Source organism: Diabrotica undecimpunctata, chromosome 7 (assembly GCF_040954645.1).
Source record: "Diabrotica undecimpunctata isolate CICGRU chromosome 7, icDiaUnde3, whole genome shotgun sequence".
Lineage (NCBI taxonomy): Eukaryota > Metazoa > Arthropoda > Insecta > Coleoptera > Chrysomelidae > Diabrotica > Diabrotica undecimpunctata.
Window position 1 is genome coordinate 32078825 of NC_092809.1, and position 21155 is coordinate 32099979.

The 21155-nt window shown below is 35.0% G+C and overlaps 1 protein-coding gene across 3 annotated transcripts in view; it reads right to left on the bottom strand.

Moving 5' to 3' along the window:
* Window positions 1-273: 273 nt before the first annotated feature.
* LOC140445150 (uncharacterized) overlaps window positions 274-21155 on the bottom strand; it is a 37337-nt gene continuing 16455 nt past the window's right edge. Inside the window, exons 2-3 of one of the 3 annotated variants that reach the window (XM_072537008.1) lie at window positions 18218-18312; window positions 274-12623 (exon numbers count right to left, since the gene is read on the bottom strand). In XM_072537008.1, coding sequence (XP_072393109.1) covers window positions 12588-12623; window positions 18218-18312 — 131 coding nt within the window. In that variant the 3' untranslated portion in view covers window positions 274-12587. Of the gene's footprint in view, window positions 12624-16061; window positions 18313-21155 lie in introns of those variants that run through there. The other 2 variants (XM_072537006.1, XM_072537007.1) reach the window with 2 other exon arrangements.

Here is a 21155-nt window from a genome sequence, read left to right on the forward strand (position 1 = left end):
GAATACAAAACGATCATTAATCTATGATAATTTTGCTGCTTGTGAATGATTAAAATATAAATTGCTAACAACGATGGCAATTCACAACTGGCAACGATGTCGTCGCTTTACCGCATTAACATTTCTGAGAATCTACTGTCTACAAATCTGATTCTCAACTATAGTAAGAGAAAAAGAAATGGAGATGAAGTCGAAGTACTAGCAATGGCTGAATATGCAAAAGATATGAATGAAGTAAATTGGTAACTATAAGAATTAAAAAATTAGCAAAAAGAATTTTTAATTTGTTTATTTTGCACATATGTACAAACTCTTTATGAAAATCTTAACAAAGAGACTAACACCTAAACTTGATTTCTATCAGCCCAAGGAACAGGCAGGCTTCAGGGCAGAATATGGCACAAATGACCATTTGCATACCATAAAGATATTAATAGAAAAGTGCATCGAGTACAACATACGACTGGTTCTTGCATTTGTCATTACGAGAAGGCTTTTGATACTGTAGAGTTTGAAACAGTTGGTACTGGAAGCCCTAAATCAAAGCCGAATAGATTACAGGTACACGACACTAATCAAAAACATCTACGAGAACGCTACATCAAGTATACGACTACATGAAGACACAGAAAAATTCAGCTTAGGTCGAAGAGTTAGACAAGGTTATTTCACCAAAATTGTTCACGGCAGCTCTAGAGTCAATATTTAAGAACACTCAACGGCAAGATATGGGCATCAATAAAGACGGAGAAAGATTAAATCATCTAGGGTTTGCAGATGATGATGTGTTAATCGCAGATAACTTACAGGATACAGTTTCTATGATACATTCGCTTAAAAGTCTGTCTGAAAGAGCAGGATTAAAGATAAACTTTGAGAAAACTAAACTTATGACAAATCTCGTAATGAGTGGCAATATAACTATAGACAATAATACCATACAACAGACACTTACAAATATCTGGGACATGAGATCAAAATAAGCAGAGACAATCAAACACATGAAATACAGAGCCGAATAGGCCTGATATGGGCAGCATTTGGCAAATTAAGCCATATTCTAAAAAGTTCAATTCCCATGTGTCTCAACGCACGGTTTATAATCAATGTGTTTTGCCTGTATAAACTTATGGAGCAGAGACTTTAACACTCACGCAAAAATCTGCGAATAAACTCGAGAGTTACACGACGAGCCATGGAACGTGCAATGCTGAACGTAAGCCTTCAAGACCACATAACAAACCAATAAATCAGGCAAAGATCAGGAGTTCAAGACGTCATCGAAAGAACCATGACGCTTAAGTGGAACTGGGCAGGGCACTTGGCCAGAACAGAAGTTATGGAATGGAGGCCCAGAAACTATAAAAGAAGCCGAGGACGACCACCGACTATATGGACCGATGATATAAAACGTGAAACTGGCTACAAGCGGCCCAGTGCAGAGAACACTGGAAAGAACTGAGGGAGGCCTATGTCCAGCAGTGGACGCGATTAGCTGATTGATGATGATATAGACACATACCCAGATTACTCTTACTATGAACAAAAAATCTAAGACTATGAGAACGAAGATGTAAATTTTCAAATTTTTCAAAAAGAAAGAAGAAACGTAGTAGAATTGCATTTCTATGCTGACAAAAGAGAGCTTCCTTACATTAAAATTCAAAATCTCCTACTTAAATTTCTTAATGATACAGGAGCCACTAAATCTTTCCTTAATCCTGACATAGCCAATAAATTCTACAAAAATAATATTAAATATGAACCACTTATTACATCAATTTTTCAGAATCATTCAGAGCATTATTGTCTAGAAATCCCAATTTTTTCCTGAATTTAACTCGGATATTAACTTAAAATTTTATCTTTTCAAATTTCACAAGACATTTGATGGTCTTAATCTTAAGGCTTCTGAAAGCAAATTTCGATTTTACCCAAGCTACTCTTACTACAGAGCATTCTATTCTTCCTATTAATTACTATGTCACAAATAAAGCCCAATTCTATACAGTCCACCAAGAGCCCTAAACAATTACAAAAGTCAAACTGCCAGTAAAAGAAACATCAGGTAAAATCGTCATCCCAAGACAAGAAGTCGAAGGTGCCATCCTAAGAGGAACTCTCACCGTCGCATGTAATCAACTTGCCCTGACCCAGCTAGTCAATAACACCGATGAATATATCCAAGTAGCAATAACCAATCCCATCAAAAGTCAACCAATAAATCTCTAAGAGATCATTTCCTAAGAACCGATCATTTTAATACAGAAGAAGAATCTCACCTAAGACGACAGTGCAGGAAGTTTGCATCATGCATATTTCATCATTCAGACAGTCCGTTAACATTTACTAACCAAATAAAACACCACATACGAACCAGAGATGAAGTTCCAGTTTTAAGTCAAATCGGTATCCACACATCCATAAGGATGATCGATCAAGGAATCATCAGACCGAGTCAATCGCCCTGGTCATTCCAGAGAAACCAGATGCCCCAGGGAAAATTAAATAGCGAATAGTTGTCGACTACAGAAAGGTGAGCGAGAAAACCATCGATGATCTATATCCAATTCCAAATATAACAGACATTCTGGACAAACTAGGACGCTGCCAATACTTTTCCACCCTAGATGTAGCCAGTAGTAGCAATCTGATTCTCGAAGCGTGAACACGTGCCGTCATTCAAAGCGCTAGAGAACTTCCTTATCGTAAATCTACCTAATTAACTAGTAATTATCTTATCAGCATCAAAAAATTGTTAAAGTGAAAAGTAACAAAAACTAAGTGATTAGTCAAACAACCAAAAGAAATATGTTCCCTTCGGGGAACTTATTAGGATTTGATAATAATGGCCAACCAATTTATCAACAAATGAATACTATACAGGATGTCCCAACAATAAATAACCAGAACCAGTCAAACCAAACAGCAGTAAAACCGCAAGTACCATTTTTGTATTTTAATCAAACACCATCTGCTAACCAGACAACAAAGCAAATGTCATGCCTAAGCCAAATACCTATTCCAACCCAAATAGCTATACCAAACCAAGTACATTTTCCTAGTCAATCAACTGCACAAAATATTCATAACACTCAAAACCCTATTCAGTCCCAATACACAACAGTATCCACAAACCCTCAATGCTCACTCTCATCATCACAAAACATCAATAACTACACGGATAGCGATAGCGACGTAGAACCTAACGAAACAGAAAACGAAAATAAACATCCTTGGCAAGAAGTTGGCAATAAGAGAAAAAGGGTGAAAAGACAAAAAACTTCAGAAATTCCCAAGCAAATCCAAACACAAAACAGATTTGATTCCCTCTCAAAAGAAAATCTAGATGAACAAATAGACAATTTATCAAATACATCAAACACAAATATAACCAAAAAAGATCCCTCACCGCCACCAATCTATATTTATGGAGTTACTGACTATAGTGCTATGATAGCAAACCTTTCAACTGCAACTGCGGCCGAAACCTATTACACCAAAACCATTTCAAATAATACAGTAAAAATTAACCCTACAAACTCAGACACCTACAGGAGAATACAGCACCTTAGAAAAGAAAACATTGTACATCACACTTACCAACCGAAACAAGAGAGGGCCTATAGAGTTGTCATAAGAGGATTACATCATTCAACACCCACAGGAGATATCTCGCATGAATTAGATAATAAGGGTTTTAAAGTTCGCAACATAATTAATGTTAGACATAGAGTTACCAAAGAACCATTGCCCTTATTCTTTGTCGATATAGAGCCAAATGAAAACAACAAAAACATATTTAACCTGCAAGTCCTACGAAACTGCATAATAACAGTAGAACCACCTAGAATAAAAAATACAATAGTACAATGCACAAGGTGTCAAAAATACGGGCACTCAAAAAGTTACTGTCTGAGGCCATTCGCCTGTGTTAAATGCGGTGGATCACATGATACAAAAACCTGCAAAAAAGCACGCGACACACCAGCAACATGTGCCTTATGTAATGGCAATCATCCAGCAAACTATAAAGGATGTGCTATATATAAAGACCTAGTAAATTAGAAAAACAAAAATATAACAAGCAGCATTCCTAGAGTTGCAAGCCTAAATAATAATAACACTAATGCTCACCACATACGCCAATCACATGTAACATATGCTCAAGTTGCAGCAACTAATACTTCTTCACAAGACAACAATAATTCAGACCTTTCAAATAAACTTACAGAATTCCTCAACGAATTTAAAAATATGTTTGCACAATTGATAAACCAAAACAGCATGATACTAAGCATGCTTACAACTGTGATAAATAGAACGTCGTAATGGCTAACTCACTTAGAATAGCAGAGTGGAACGCAAATGGTCTAACAAACCATGTGCAAGAAATTATACTATTTCTAAAATTAAACAAAATAGACATCCTACTTATATCTGAGAGTCACACAACTGAGAGGTCTTTTATAAAAATTCCACACTACTCTGTCTATTATGCAAACCATCCAGATGGAACAGCCCATGCTGGTTCAGTTGTAATAATCCGTACAGCTATAAAGCACTATGAACTTGCTCCATATATCACCAACAAAATTCAGAGTAGTATCATAAAAGTACAAGCGCTCACCTTCCCATTAACAATAGCTTCTATCTACAGCCCACCACGCCATACCATCAATCTGGAGGAATACAGAGAGTTTTTTGAACAACTTGGTTCACATTTCCTAGTGGCAGGGGACTGGAATGCAAAACATACAACCTGGGGAGCAAGACTGATATCTCCAAAAGGCAGAAATCTATTAAAGATCATACAAGATAATAACCTGAAATACCTAACAACTGGTACCCCCACATACTGGCCCACTGATAACAACAAAATTCCTGATCTGCTAGACTTTGCTATAACTAAGGGAATACCTGAAATACACAGCGACATCACCCCCAGTTTTGATCTACATTCGGACCACAGTCCCATCTTGATAACTTTAAGTACCAATATAATTTGGAAAACTCTTGCACCAAGGCTATGTTCCAGTAACACGAATTGGGTTCAATTCAATGAAGAAATCAATGAAAAAATATCTCTTGACATTCGACTCAAACACAAAAACGATATTGAAGAAGCTGTAAAATATCTAACGGAACAAATACAATAAGCCGCTTGGAAAGCTACTCCTGAAAAGGAAAAAACCATTGATGAAAGGTATAGTATACCCCTCCACACTAGAACACTAGTAGAAGAAAGAAGAAGAGCCCGTCGCAAATGGCAAAGAACAAGAAACGCGATAGATAAAACAAATCTAAACAGGCTCACACACAGACTTCATTCCGCTATCCAAACAGCCAAAAACGAATCTTTTGAAAGATATGTCACAAACCTTTCTCTTGACGACAACTCTCTTTGGAAAGCCACAAAGAAATTCAAAAGGCCGGTAGTAATGAAATCACCAATTCGGAAAAATGATGGAACCTGGGCTCGATCAGATATAGAAAAATCCAACAGATTTGCAGAACATCTATCAACCGTCTTCTCCACCCCACAGGCCAACGATATTAACGACGGGAAAATTAGAGACTTCCTTAATGCACCCTGTCAGCTATTATTACCACTAAAATACTTCTCACCAAACGAAGTCCGTAACGAAATCAACCTGCTTAACCCTCATAAAGCTCCAGGATTTGACCTTATAACTGGCGAAATCTTAAAAAAACTCCCAAGAAAAGGTGTCGTCTTAATAACCATTATTTTTAATAGCCTCCTGAGACTATGCTATTTTCCAGTGCAATGGAAGTATGCACAAATTATAATGATACCTAAACCTGGTAAACCTCTAACTGAAGCCAGTTCGTACAGACCAATAAGTCTCCTTCCGACTTTATCAAAAGTCTTCGAAAGGTTAATCCTTAACAGAATAGAAACAATAATACCTATAGAAAACCTTATCCCAGATCATCAGTTTGGTTTTCGGTCAAATCACTCAACCATACAACAGTGCCATAGATTAGTCAACAAAATAAAAGAGAGCCTAGAAGGGAAACAAATCTGTCTATCAGCATTCCTCGATATACAGCAAGCATTTGATAGAGTGTGGCATGAGGGTCTTCTCTTTAAAATAAAAGCTCAGCTAACTGACCAAATCTACCTCCTCCTTAAATCATACTTGTCCGACAGATACTTCCAAGTTAAATTCGAAGGTGCTCTATCCAACTACCACCAAATAAAATCCGGAGTACCTCAAGGCAGTGTACTTGGCCCATTCCTTTATCAAATCTTCACTGCTGATATTCCTATTAGCGAAAATACACTAATGGCAACATTTGCGGATGACACTGGTATACTAGCATCAGACATCAACGAAATATTAGCATTTAACAAATTGCAAAATCATCTCAATGAACTAGAAGACTGGCTTAAATGCTGGAAAATAAATGTCAACACAAACAAGTCTTGTCAAGTAAATTTCACAAATCGAAGAATTAGATGTCCACAACTACACCTAAATAATTCACCTATACCTATAAAAACAGAAGTAAAGTACCTGGGTCTTCATCTAGATGAAAAACTTACTTGGAAATCACATATTGCAGCCAAACGACGACACCTCGACCTAAAAGTTAAAAATATGAACTGGCTAATCAACAGAAGATCGCAACTTTCATTAGAAAACAAACTGACCATCTATAAAACAATACTCAAACCAGTGTGGACATACGGAATTGAGCTGTGGGGCTGTAGCAAACCATCCAACACCAAGATACTACAGACATTCCAGTCAAAAACTATTCGTATGTTAGCTAAAGCCCCATGGTATGTGTCAAACCAAACCCTTCATGCAGACCTCAACATCCCCTTCATCAATGATGTGATTGCCGACCACTCCAGAAGATACATGAATCGCAGCGCAGACCATCCAAACCATCTCATAGACGAATTATTCAATCCCCCACTGGTTGACAGACGTCTAAAAAGACTTTGGCCAGAAGATCTAGCTGCTAGGTAAATTCCAGAGAGTCGTCAATGGACGACACCTGCCACAAGCCAAGAACATACATCATATTTACTTATTACTGTATTGAAGTAGATTGTAAATTAGCAATAAATAAATAAATAAAAAAAAAAGATGTAGCCAGTGAATTCCATCAAATTGAAATGGAGGAAGAAGATATCTAGAAGACTGCATTTAACGTTGAAAATGGCCACTATGAATACCTGAGAATGCTCATTCGAACTCAAAAATGCACCCTCAACATTCCAGAGAGTAATGGAGAACGTACTAAAGGACTTACAGGAGAAATATATCTAATCTACATGGACAACATTATTGTATTTTCAACCTCTCTTTAAGAACACATGGTAAATCTTAAGGAGACTTTTGAGAAAATAAGAGAAAAAAGATTTAAAATACAAGTTAACAAATGTGAATTCCTTAAGAAAAACGAATGCTTATACTAATATAAAAATTACCACTAAAACGTTATGCAAACAACACTATTGTTTATAAATACTAAAATAATTAACTAAAAAGTCTAAATAGGTTTTTAAAAACTAAATACGTTTTTTATAGCTATATTACTTGTAGATGAAATAGTACAGTATCTACTATTCTGTAAGTTTGAGCATGCCAGATAAAATTTATTCAAACCGATAACATTCTTATTAAATCTTGATGTAATCTGCCAAAGTGTTGTACAGAATAATTTATACGGCAACTCGTTAGTATGACGATTCGCTTGAAGCGTTTTGAGGCCGAGAGTAATGCAATCTATCGATGATAAATATTACTCACGTTTGAGATGGAGTATACTCTCTACGATACAATTTGATGGCGGCAGTTCAAGATATATTTCTTGTTTAACGAGATTTTTCATATGTTAAGGAAAAAATTTTCAACGTTTTGTTGCAAATCGACTGGTCCAACGAAGACTGTAGTAACTCAAATTTTCCACTTTTTGAGTTACGAGCGCAAAACAATAAAACATAATGATATCTTCCCCAGGAAAGAATCGTATCTCAGTAAACGTAGTTATGCAACCAATATTACGTGTAAGAGTTTTATAGTATCTCCGATTTATGAAAAACAACCGTAGACAATCATCGTATCTTGAGTTACAATAGTCTTCGTTGTTATCTGAGGCGATAGCATAGGTATCGTAACATGAGTTACTACGGTATTCTGCGTTAGTTTAAGGTTATGTTCAAAAGTTTAGTTTTGTTATAATTGCCATAATGTGTTCCAGAAGTGAGTTAATATTGGAATTAGCTGAGAAAGCGTATAAAAACATAAACTTTATTTAAAATAATAACAGCAAAGTAAAAACCTACTTATTTTTTAAGGTAAACATATTGCTGAAAGTATTGTAGAAGAAAGCAAATACAAAAAGGCGAATGAGGATCGTGGTGACCACGAGACTGATATTAATCCTGAATGTTCTACAGGTTGGTTTAAATTCCGCATGAAAAAATATTACGTAGGTATTTACCTCATTTTTGTTTAATTTTAGTAAGCTTAGAAGAGAATAAAGCCAATAGGAATGAAAATGAAATAATTGAGAAGGAAAGCGATGAGGAACCATTTCATGCAGACTCTGATACTGACCCAGATTACATTCCGACAGAAGACAAAAACATCCCTGAAGTAATAATTGAACCTAATAAGAATATAACTGAAGCAACCACAAATAGAAAGAGAAGAAGCAGAGGCAATATAGAGAGAGTAAGTAGGAAATGAATTAGAGACGTTAGTAAGTGGGCGAGTGAAAAATCTAAAACAAGTCTAAACCTGGGACTTGAACATAAAAATCGAAAAGGTATTCAAATTAAAGGAAGACAGATGGGTGCACCATGCGCAAACACATGTAGACTAAAATGTGCTACCAAAATAGCTAAAGAAGATAAGAGACCTTTTTTTCAACGAATTTTGGAAGTTAAAAGATCATACGAGAAAGTGGGATTTTATTGCTCGTCATGTGAGACAGGTTGCCAAAAAACAAGTAACTATTACTGCAGAACAACGGTCTCGAAGAAATTACTCTTGAGAATATTACTTCTACATTCGCAATGAAAAACAACGTGTTTGCAAAACTATGTTTTTGGAAACCCTTAACGTTTCAGAAACTTGGATCACTACAGCATTAAGGAAACTGAAAGATGGTGGATCATTAGAGGAAGATAAACGTGGAAAGCACACTAACAGACCACATAAACTATCACCAGAACTTATAGACAACGTAAAAAATCACATAAATCAGTTTCCTGTAGTACCTTTAAATTATACCCGTAAGAATACGATGAAGATGTACCTTGAAGAAGGGCTAACTATCCAGAAAATGTACCGATTGTACAACGAGCATTGCGAAAAAAATAACATCACTACAGCTGCCACGTCACGCCAGTATAGAGATATTTTCAATGAACAGTTCAATATTGGGTTCTTTAAACCAAAAAAGGACCAGTGTACTGTTTGTTCTGTTTTTAATATGGCTAGTGATGCTGAAAAAGCAAAATTGCTTGAACAATATGAGTCCCATATGAAAAACAAAGAAGTTATCAGAAACTTAAAAGACATAGACAAACAGCTTGCACTAGATGATAAGAGCTTGTGTGTGGCTTGCTTTGACCTTCAAAAGGTTTTAGCTACCCCTTTGTCTAACGTAAGTGATTTTTACTACAAAAGCAAATACTCTACATATAACTTTACAGTTTATGATGTTGGAAATAATCAGGGTTACTGCTATGTATGGCACAAGCAGGTGGCTAAAAGAGGTCCTAATGAAATTGCCAGTTGCCTCTGGAAATTTTTAGATCTCAAGGCACAACAAAGTGTTAAAACGATAATATTCTACTCAGAAAACTGTGGGGGACAAAATAGGAATCGTTTTGTGTTTTCGATGTTTGCTTTTGCTGCTGCTCATTTTCATATTGATATTGTTCACAGATTTCTGGAAAAAGGCCACACTCAGAAAGAGGGTGACAGTATGCATGCTGTTATCGAAAATGCAAAGAAAAGGCAATCGGTTGTATATGTGCCAGAACAGTGGGTTACATTAATTAGAATGGCTAAAACTACAGGAAGAGTTTATGATGTTACGGAAATGTCCCAAGATAATTTTTTTAATTTTAAAAAACTGACTGATACCGAGAATTGGAAACTTGACAACGAAAAAAAAAGTTAGCAAAATACGAGAAATAAAATTTTCGCATGAACACCAAAATTCTATAATGTTTAAATACTAATTAGATGATGGTTTTAGAGGTTGTGACATAAAATTAAATCGAAAATACAGAGGACGGCCTTCCACTACTATCAAATTTCCACCGAAACTGTATGATGCACCATTACCAATTGAAGAAAAAAAGCTAAAAGGATTACTGTGGCTGTGTAATACCGGCAAAATACCCACAATGTACCATGGATTTTATAAAAATCTTAATTCAAAGAGTTATGTACCTCCTAAAGTCGAGCTCGAAGTTGATTCAGTTGAGAGCGAAGAAGAGTCGGATGAGGAAAATTGAATTAAAATATAAAACTGCAAATTATATCAGTAGCTTCTTCAAAATGTAGCATTTTATATAAATAAAGTTAAGAAACAAATAATTCTGGTATTTATTACTTTAAAAATATCTCCATCGAAAACTATAGTAACTCATTCAAAAGTCACTTATGACCATTTCTGTCTTAAATCTGTTTTACCCTTGTAAGATCATTATTAAAAGTATCACTTAATGCTATAAAAACATCCATTTAATAGATTAATGAATTTTGGTAACAGTGTAAATACATTTTTATAATTATCTCAATTACATAAAAAATGAGTTACTACAGTCTTCGTTGGACCAGTCGAAATATTGTCCACTTTTACAGTTATATGTTGTTATTAAAGTTTTTTCCGGTTTTTTACCGGTAGCTTTATTATAAGCAGGAACAAATTGATTTTTCCCATTGTGACAAGACTACATTCAAAAATGTTTAAAAAATTCACAAGTATTTCTTAGGGTTATATCTTTATGCTGTAAGAAAATTAACAAAATTGTATGTCTGGTTTTCCCGCTTTATACTTGGAAAAAAGTAGTTTTTTTAGAGTTTTTTCGAAAACGAAAATATGAAGTTTGCTCAAAATTTGTCAAAATACTTCTAGTTGTCACATACCTTCTCAACGTTTTTCAAATGTGTAGTTTGTCTTCTGGGGGGTGCAGATCAACCTTAAGTACCTGGGAAGAAACCTGCTTAAAACAAATGTAACATTTATTTTTGTTCACTGCATTTTCAAAATATGTTTGCAAGAAAACGGCTTAAAACAAATTTTACACTTTTTCTCCAGTGTGCACTATAAAATGTGTTTTTAAAGAACATTGGTAAGAAAACTGTTTAAAACCAATTTCACACTTATACGGTTTTTCTCCAGTGTGCACTCTCAAATGCCTTTTCAAATCAGATTCTTGAGTAAATCGCTTAAAACAAATTTCACACTTGGAAGGTTTTTCGCCAGTGTGCACTCTCGAATGTGTTGTCAAATGACTTGCTCTACCAAATTGCTTAAAACAAATTTCACACTTGTAAGATTTTTCTCCAGTGTGTACTTCCAAATGTGTTTTCAAATTACCTTCTTGATTAAATTGCTTAAAACAAATGTCACATTAGTAAGATTTTTTCCAGTATGCACTCTCAAATGTGTTTTCAAATGACTTGCTTGACTAAATTGCTTAAAACAAATGTCACATTTGTAAGGTTTTTCTCCAGTATGCACTCTCGAATGTGTTTTCAAATAACTTGCTTGACAAAATTGCTTAAAACAAATTTCACACTTATACGGTTTTTCTCCAGTGTGCACTCTCAAATGTCTTTTCAAACCAGATTCGAGAGCAAACCGCTTAAAACAAATTTCACACTTGAAAGGTTTTTCGCCAGTGTGCACTCTCGAATGTGTTGTCAAATGACCTGCTCTACTAAATTGCTTAAAACAAATTTCACACTTGTAAGAGTTTTCTCCAGTGTGTACTCTCAAATGCCTTTTCAAATCATATTCTTGAGTAAATCGCTGAAAACAAATTTCACACTTATACGGTTTTTCTCCAGTGTGCACTCTCAAATGTCTTTTCAAAACAGATTCGTGAGTAAACCGCTTAAAACAAATTTCACACTTGGAAGGTTTTTCGCCAGTGTGCACTCTCGAATGTGTTGTCAAATGACCTGCTCTACTAAATTGCTTAAAACAAATTTCACACTTGTAAGAGTTTTCTCCAGTGTGCACTCTCAAATGCTTTTTCAAATCATATTCTTGAGTAAATCGCTGAAAACAAATTTCACACTTATACGGTTTTTCTCCAGTGTGCACTCTCAAATGCCTTTTCAAATCATATTCTTGAGTAAACCACTTAAAACAAATTTCACACTTGTAAGATTTCTTACCAACATGTGCTCTCAAATGTCTTTTCAAATAACATTTGTAAGAAAACTGTTTAAAACAAATTTCACACTTGTAAGGTCTTTGTACAGTCGCAACTTTCATATCTTTATTCAATATTTTTACTTCAGAATGTTGACTCGTATAATTTCCTTCGTAAGATGAATCTTCAATTAGCGTGTCTATAATATCCATTTTGTGTTCGTCTTGGAGATAACCTAAAATACAAACCAACTATAATATAAATATTTGAGTATAAGGGAAAATAAATTAAAGCATAACATAATTTAAGACAGCAGAAGTAGTAAATGATATAAATATGTTACAGAAACCTGTGTTTCTGTCCACTATGAATAATAGTCAGCCCTATTGCCTTTAATGTGTACCTCAACACATTCATTATTTAGTTGAAAAACGGTGTGTATAACAACCGCCAAGATTGTTGACAAGGTTATGGTACCACAACAAAATTGGAGGTTGATTCACTTTTGACCTCGGTGTTATAGGCAACAGCCACATTTGGCTAAAATGATACGAGGGTAGATGTTTTGCCCCATGGAAATTCAAACTCTAATTATTTAAATGCTCAGTATGGTTAATGTGCTGTAAATGTTTGTATGTGTTTAGAGTGTTCCTGTTTAGTAAACGTGTGCTGTGTGTTCACATTCTATATTGTGCGTAAAGATGGAGTCACCTTTTTTTAAATGGAATTTGGATAATGACCTACTTCCCGATTTGTGGACTTCACCAGAATTCTTCTTAAAATTTAAAATATGAAATATTTACTAGTTAAACAATGGCCAAGAAGTATAAACCGGTCTCTCTACAGAGTATCATAAAAGATAAAGTACAATATATATATATATATATATATATATATATTAGAAGTGATTATTTCGACCAAAAAATAATTTATAAATACGTTCGAATTATCGGGTAAAGTGATCTGTAATGAAAATCTTTCTTTTTTCTGAGATACTCAATATTTCGCTATTTATTTAATAACTTCCTCAGGAGTAAACTAAAACAATTTGAACATTACAAAAAATGGCGTACAAATACATTTTAAAACACGAAACACGAATTCGAAACAACTTCAAAAATTATTGTTCAACATGTTGACGATAGACCTTACTATAGAGCAGCTGAAGTAGGTGCAAGTGTGTTACATAAAGAAGTCTATACTGAAGCTGAGGATCCATCTTATCTACCTAATGAAAGCAGTGATACAAATGAACTAGAAGAACAAGAGGAAGAAGTAGAAATACGAGACACTAAAGGAAAGAGAAGAAAAAGAAATACTACCAATTGGAAGAAAAACGTTAAAAAGCAGAAGAAAGCTGCTGGTGAAGAATATCTGTCAGCCACCAATAAGCTTATTGGAAAAAATGAAATGAGACCACCTTGTCGTGATGAATGTAGAAAGCAGTGCAAACAGAATATATCAGTTGAGAGTCGTGCTCTAATTGACTCACAATTTTGGAATGGTACCATCGAACTTGACCAAAAAAGACAATTTATAGCTAGCTGTATCGAAGAAGTTCCAGTTGAGCGTGTACGTGCTAGAACGGGATCTCGTGCTGGAAAAAGAATAACGTCGTTGAAGTATTTTTTTAGTGTAAATGGTAAGAGGCTAAGTGTGTGTCGTACATATTTTCTTAACACCTTAAATATTTCACAAATTACTGTACGTAATGCATTAACGAAAAGACAACTTGGGGCAATTGTAATACCTGATCAAAGGGGTAAACATGAACCCTCTAAGAAAATATCCGCGAACATAAGAAACATTATCAGGGAGCACATAGAGAAGTTCCCGTGTATAGAATCACATTACTCCAGGAATAAATCCCAGAGGATGTATTTAGGGAGCCATCTCAATATTTCTATAATGTATCGGTGCTTCTATGAGGATGGTGTAGAACGTCAAATTCCTAAAGAACATATTCCCAAGCAGTGGTTATATAATGAAATTTTCAATTCTGAATTTAATTTAGCCTTCAAAGAGCGAGGAAATGGTACATGTGACACATGTGATGGGTATGTTATCAATCTCAAAGATTCTGTATCCTTGGAAGAACGCCTTGAATTACAAACTAACTATGACTCTCATCTTTTTGATGCAGATCATCGGTACAAACTAAAGCGACAGGATAAAGAGACTTTTAAAACCGAAGCGAACACCAAAATACTTTCGGTGGATTTACAAAAATGTTTACCCACACCCATTCAATTATACTGTATATGATGCAATAGAGAAATTAGGATATTGTTTTACCTGGGATGAATCTATAGCCGGACGTGGTGGAAATGAAATGGCTTCATGCCTTCTGAAATACATTAATTGAAATGTAAAAGAATCAGTAGAAAGGATTGTTATCTGGAGTGACAACTGTCCCTCCCTATCACAAAATAGAAATATTCAGATGATTATGTGCTATCTTTCGATTCTTAAGCTGAAACCGTCAATAAAATACATTGAACATAAGTACCTTTTAAGAGGACATACTCAGATGGAGGTGGATACAATTCATGCACGAATAGAAAGACAGAAGAAGGCTTCCAGTCAATTTTCGTTAATAACTCCGTGGGATTGGCAACAGCTTTTCAGACTTTGTGACAATAAATTGGAGGTAGCGGAAATGGAAACCATGGACTTTAAGAACTTTACCCAGTTATCTGAAGAATCCAGATTTTATTTTCAAAATAACAAAAAAACGATAACTAATCAAAACTTTTTAATATCTAAAGTTGTTCATATGAAGTTTTTAGCAGAAACACCTGGAGTTTTACATTTTAAAACAAATTTTAATCAAGAGAATTTTGAACAAGTTGATTTCAATAGAGCAGCAAAAAGACTACCACGCAAAGGAAAATGTAATAATTCTAAGGAAGTTGTTCTCAATGCCAATTTAATTTTGAAACCAATAAGAGACACAATTAAGCCTATTTCAACTAAAAAATATAACGACTTGCAGAACTTATTACAATGGATGCCTAAAAGATTCCATGAATACTTTAAAAATCTTCCACATGGTAACCTCAAGGAGGATGACTACAAAATACAATGATATTTATTATGAATTTTCTGTTTTAAGTTAGTTATAATTATTCCTTTGTAACATTTAGGTTTGATTTCATTTATTTTAAGAAATAAATATTTTTGGTGTCATTTTGCGTTTTATTATTTAATTGGAATTGATATAATGCTGTTTGTACTTTGCATTGTTCTACTGTGAGTTTCTTAATTAATAAATCTAGTCCATCGTATCTACAGATTAGTACGAGCCAAACAGTATTAAGTCACAAAATATGGTATTAAGTCACAACACAAGATATTAAGTCCATTGTTAGAACCAAAGAGTATTAAGTCCCAATATTAATTTAAAATTATTTAAATAAATTAAAGTAAGAGGTTAGTTATTATCAGCTTTGTTTATCTTTAAAAAACATAACTGGGAAAATAATAATTCGTGTACTCCTATTTACACTAGGAATTTGTTCGAAAAATACCATTTTTCAAAATCTTCAAATTGTTCTCCTGTAAAATTTAAAATACAGGACTTAATACCGTTTGGCTCTGAGGTCCAGATATATATATATATATATATATATATATATATATATAAACATTATGAGGTAAGATAAGGCCACTGTGAATTTAAAATTTTATTATATTTTCCAAAAATATGTTGTTCTTGAATATATCAATTTGTTTAAGAAAAAGATTTTTTATGTTTCGTAAAATTGCAGACAGCAGATATTGAATATAATTTTATGCCTTGAGCAAAGGATTTTAAGGTAAGTTTCGAAAGTTTATTAATAATGCATATTCGTATTATACATCAATAAATTATAAAACACAATACAACGCTTATTGCGGTCTTGGAAAAAACTTAATATATGGAAACTAAATGAAATTACGTTCTCCTTTTTTTTTTAATTTGTCGTTGCTTGGTCATTGATTGTTTTTTCATGATTTCTTGTATACCATTGCTGTCATTTTCGGTATTTTGCCCAGTACGATCCAGAATATATGGCAGGTTGCCATAAAATAAGTGACACGCTTGAGATATAACACTTTTTAAGTTGCTGAAGGTGCTTCCATTTTTTCTCTTTAGTGGGCAAACCATCTTTATGGAGCATAGGATAATTAAACATTTGTTTGGGTCTGCTAGGATGGGTTTTGAATTCATAATCACAATTAACATGTACTCTTAGTTTACCATTAATCCCATATTGTAATGCCTTAATATCTGTTACAAGATTATCTTTCCCTGGTCTGATGTTGGAGTAACGAAGGCTTCTGATCTACTGTAATCATGAAAAAATCGCTCCTCAACTGGATTACTTCATATGACTCAGGTTTCCATTGAATTATTAACATAGCAATTCAATTGCCCTATTTTTAAATTTCCGTTCAATGCAAAATGTGTACACAATCGCACTCTATTTGCGTATGTCCTTTTGTTAGACATTTTTGTGTGATTGATATTTGGTGCCCATTTCCGAAATTTGATAGAGCATTTGACAAATTAGTATCCCTTTTTTGGAATGTGCATTCACCGGAATAGATATTAATTGGAAGATTATGTCCCAAGCAATGCCTTTCCGAATAATCAATCAGACATGAGACAAACATCGAAGCCTGCAGTCCAGAATCGATTTCATTAAACCACTAACAAGTTGCTTGGTGACTTTTTGCTTGGTAAATTGTAAAGTTATAACAGCTCAGCTTCATTTTAAAATAAATTTTGGTTGCATTTAGTGATGGAGTCATTTCACTGTTTGAAGATCCATACAAAGTAGCAAACATTCCTTTTTTAATGGTAATTCCTACGACAGGCAACGTGTTATTAACCGTACGGATTTCATAACACCTCAAATGTCTTTTTAGTCAGTGACTACAGTAAACTACTTAAAGTAAAGTTCACAATGGGTAAAGTTGTTCTCCAGGATGAACTCTCAAATGTCTTTTCAAATTACTTGCTTGGTTAAACTGCTTAAAACAAATTTCACACTTATAAGGTGTTTCTTCAGTATGCACCCTCAAATGCGTTTTCAAATTGTCTGCACGAGTAAATTGCTTAAAACAAATTTCACACTTGTAAGGTTTTCCTTCAGTGTGAATTATCAAATGCTTTTTCAAAGCACCAGTTTCTCCAAACTGCTTAAAACAAATTTCACACTTGTAAGGTTTTCGTTCAGTGTGAATTCTCAAATGCTTTTTCAAAGCACCAGCTTCTCCAAACTGCTTAAAACAAATTTCACACTTGTAGGGTTTTTCTCCTGTGTGCACTATCAAATGCGTTTTCAAATGACTTGTTAGAGAAAACGGCTTAAAACAAATTTTACACTTGTAGGGTTTTTCTCCGGTGTGCACTCTCAAATGTGTTTTCAAATGACTTTTTAGAGAAAACTGCTTAAAACAAATTTCACACTTGCACGGTTTTTCTCCAGTGTGCATTATTAAATGCCTTTTTAAAGTAGATCCATGACTGAAGCGCTTAAAACACATTTTACACTTGTAGGGTTTTTCTCCGGTGTGCACTCTAAAATGTGACTTCAAATGGTCTGCTTGAATAAATTTCTTAAAACAAATTTCACACTTGTAAGGTTTTTCTCCAGTGTGAACTCTCAAATGCCTTTTCAAATCATATTCTTGAATAAACTGCTTAAAACAAATTTCACACTTAAAAGATTTTTCACCAGTGTGTAACATCAAATGTCTTTTCAAACTTTTAAGTTGAGAAAACTTTTTGAAACAAATTTCACAATTGTAAGATCTCTGAACTTTTATATTTTTATTTACGATTTTTTTATCAGCGTGTCGACTTTGTCTTTTATGTGATGAATGTTCAAGAAATGTTTCCAAAACTTTAATTTTCTTCTCCTCCTGAGTAAAACCTAAAATACAAAACCAACTATAAACATTTACTACAAGAAAAAAATTCAGACATAAAGTAATAAAGTAAAGCTTAATAAAATGCCAGACAGCAAAAATTCAGCCAATAATATAATAAATATGTATTAGGCACCTACATTTCTGTCTTATAGATGCTTAAGATACCGCTTTCTTTTAAACAAACCTTTGGAAGTCAGAAAAATATCAAATAAGTCAATAGAAGTACCAAAATAAGGCGCCTTAATATTGAACTCTTCAAAAACCCGCAAACGGTAGAAAGGTTTCAAAACTATATCGAAAATACATAAATAAAGAGAATTTAACAATTAGTGAACAATAGGACATGTGTAAAAATTATATTAAAGATGCAGCAAATAACATTCTAGGGCCGCAAAGACCACCACCACGCAATGAGTGGTTCGATGCAGAGTGCGAGGACATTACAAGAAGAAAGAACAATGCATATAAACTGATGCAGCAAAGAAGAACTCGAGAAAAAGGACAAAAATATAATGATCTCAGAAGAGAAGAGAAGTACATCCATCGAAGAAAAAAGCGAACTTATGAAAAGAGAATATTGGAAGAACTATGAGGCATTAAAAAGGAAAATCAAACAAGAAAATTCTATAAAAATCTAAATAAAGCAAGAAAAGAATTTAAACCAAGGATCGGACTATGTAAGGATAACAACAGACCAGATCTTTGTGCTAAGGCAAATACTGGAAAAAACCAAAGAATTCAATATCGGCACATACCATCTTTTCGTAGATTTTAAATCGGCCTATGATAGTGTCCTAAGAAATAAATTGTATGAAGCCATGGATGAATTACACATCCCCGATAAACTGATAACATTGGTTAAGGCTACAATGCGTAAAGTTGTTTGCAAAGTCGAAATACAGGGCGAACAATCACAGGCATTTGAAGCGCATGTTGGGCTGCGACAGGGAGATGCGCTGGCGTGTCTCCTTTTCAACATAGCTGTGGAAAAAGCAGTCAGGGATGCCCAAATAGACAACAGAGGAAACATTTTTAATAAATCATCCCAAATTTTGGCATATGCAGATGATGTTGACCTAGTTGCCCACACAACACGCCAGCTAAAAGAAATGTATACCACCTTGTCAAACGCCACAAAAAATATTGGCCTGCAAGTAAATGAGGAGAAAACTATGGCATCAACACCCAACAATAGAGCCAGAAACATAGGCCACCAATTCACGGTCGAAAGCTCTACCTTTGAAGTGATGGACAAATTCACATACTTAGGCTCCCTGATCACCAACCAACTGAAAAGGGGCAAAATACCGGGCTATGAACTATTAGGCGCAACTTACCACCGAACATACGGCACAGCCACATATGTCAAAGAAGATATTGAAAATGCTTCGCTAATCTCTACTTCCACTGATGACTGTATTTATAATGTAGTCATAAAAATCGCTAACATTACCGTGTCCAACATTTACAAGCCACCTGCTACGTCGTGGCCAGCCCAAGCAATTGAAGTACATCCTCACCCTGCTGTATACGTTGGAGATTACAATAGCCATCATGAACAGTGGAAGTACAAAAATAATGATGCGAATGGGAATGCTTTAATAAAATGGGCAGAAGACGAACGCCTGTACCTTTTGTTTGATGCCAAAGATCGATCAACCTTCAGATCCGCGGCATGGAGGCGGGAATACAACCCCGACCTATGCTTCGTCTCGACCGACAACAAAGACATACCTCTAGCAACTTCACGAAGAGTTCTAACTGATTCCCCACACAGCCAACATCGACCAGTAATAATAGAAGTAGGGACGCAAATCCCTTTAATTAGTTATATCCCACGTCCAAGATGGAATTTTAAAAAGGCCAACTGGACTGACTTCTCTGCGGATCTGGATAAATGCCTAGGGTGGATTACACCTAATAACAAAAACTACCACAGATTTGTTGGTGCCGTCCTAAGTGTAGCCAAAAAACACATACCAAGAGGCTATCGCAAAGAATATATCCCTGGCTGGTCGGAAAATAGCGAGGAATTATATCAGAGCTTTCTTGAAACTGGCGACCAAGAAATAGCGGATGAACTACTGTTCAGCCTAGACGCCGCTAAGCGAAAGTCTAAACTTCCAGAAATCAAGCAGACAGGCATGGTCATTACTGAGAAAATTAGGGAGTGGTGTCCATACGAAACGCCGAGAGGCAGCCGTAAAGCCAGATGCCATAGCATCACATATAGTAAAAACATCCAGGGCACCAAAGGATAAAGCACACACCATTTTCGTAAAGAAAGAACTTAAAACTTTAAAACACGTAGCCACAGAAACGGAGCATTCCCTCCCCTTCACCAGCGAAGACATATCAAAGGCTCTTAAAGACGTTAAGCCAGCAAAGGCACCAGGATTTGATAACATTCACCCTGAATTCCTAATAAATTGTGACAAGTATACAAAAGTTTGGCTGGCTCGATTTTTCACAGACATCATGGTAACTGGAAATATTCCACAAGAACTAAAGCGCTCTAAGATAATAGCCATACTAAAGCCAGGCAAACCCGCAGACAACCTAAAAAAACTACAGACCAATTGCGCTTCTCTCTGCCATCTACAAACTATTAGAGAGGCTTATATATAATAGAATCAGTACAGAACTGTACCAGGCGATCCCAGTCGAACAAGCGGGTTTTCGACCAGAACGAAGCTGTGCAGACCAGGTAATGTCACTCACCACCTACATCGAAGCGGGTTTCCAAAGAAGAATTAAAACTTCAGCGGCATTTATTGATCTCTCGGCAGCTTACGATACAGTATGGAGAGAGGGCCTTATATACAAAATTCTCCGTGCAATCCCC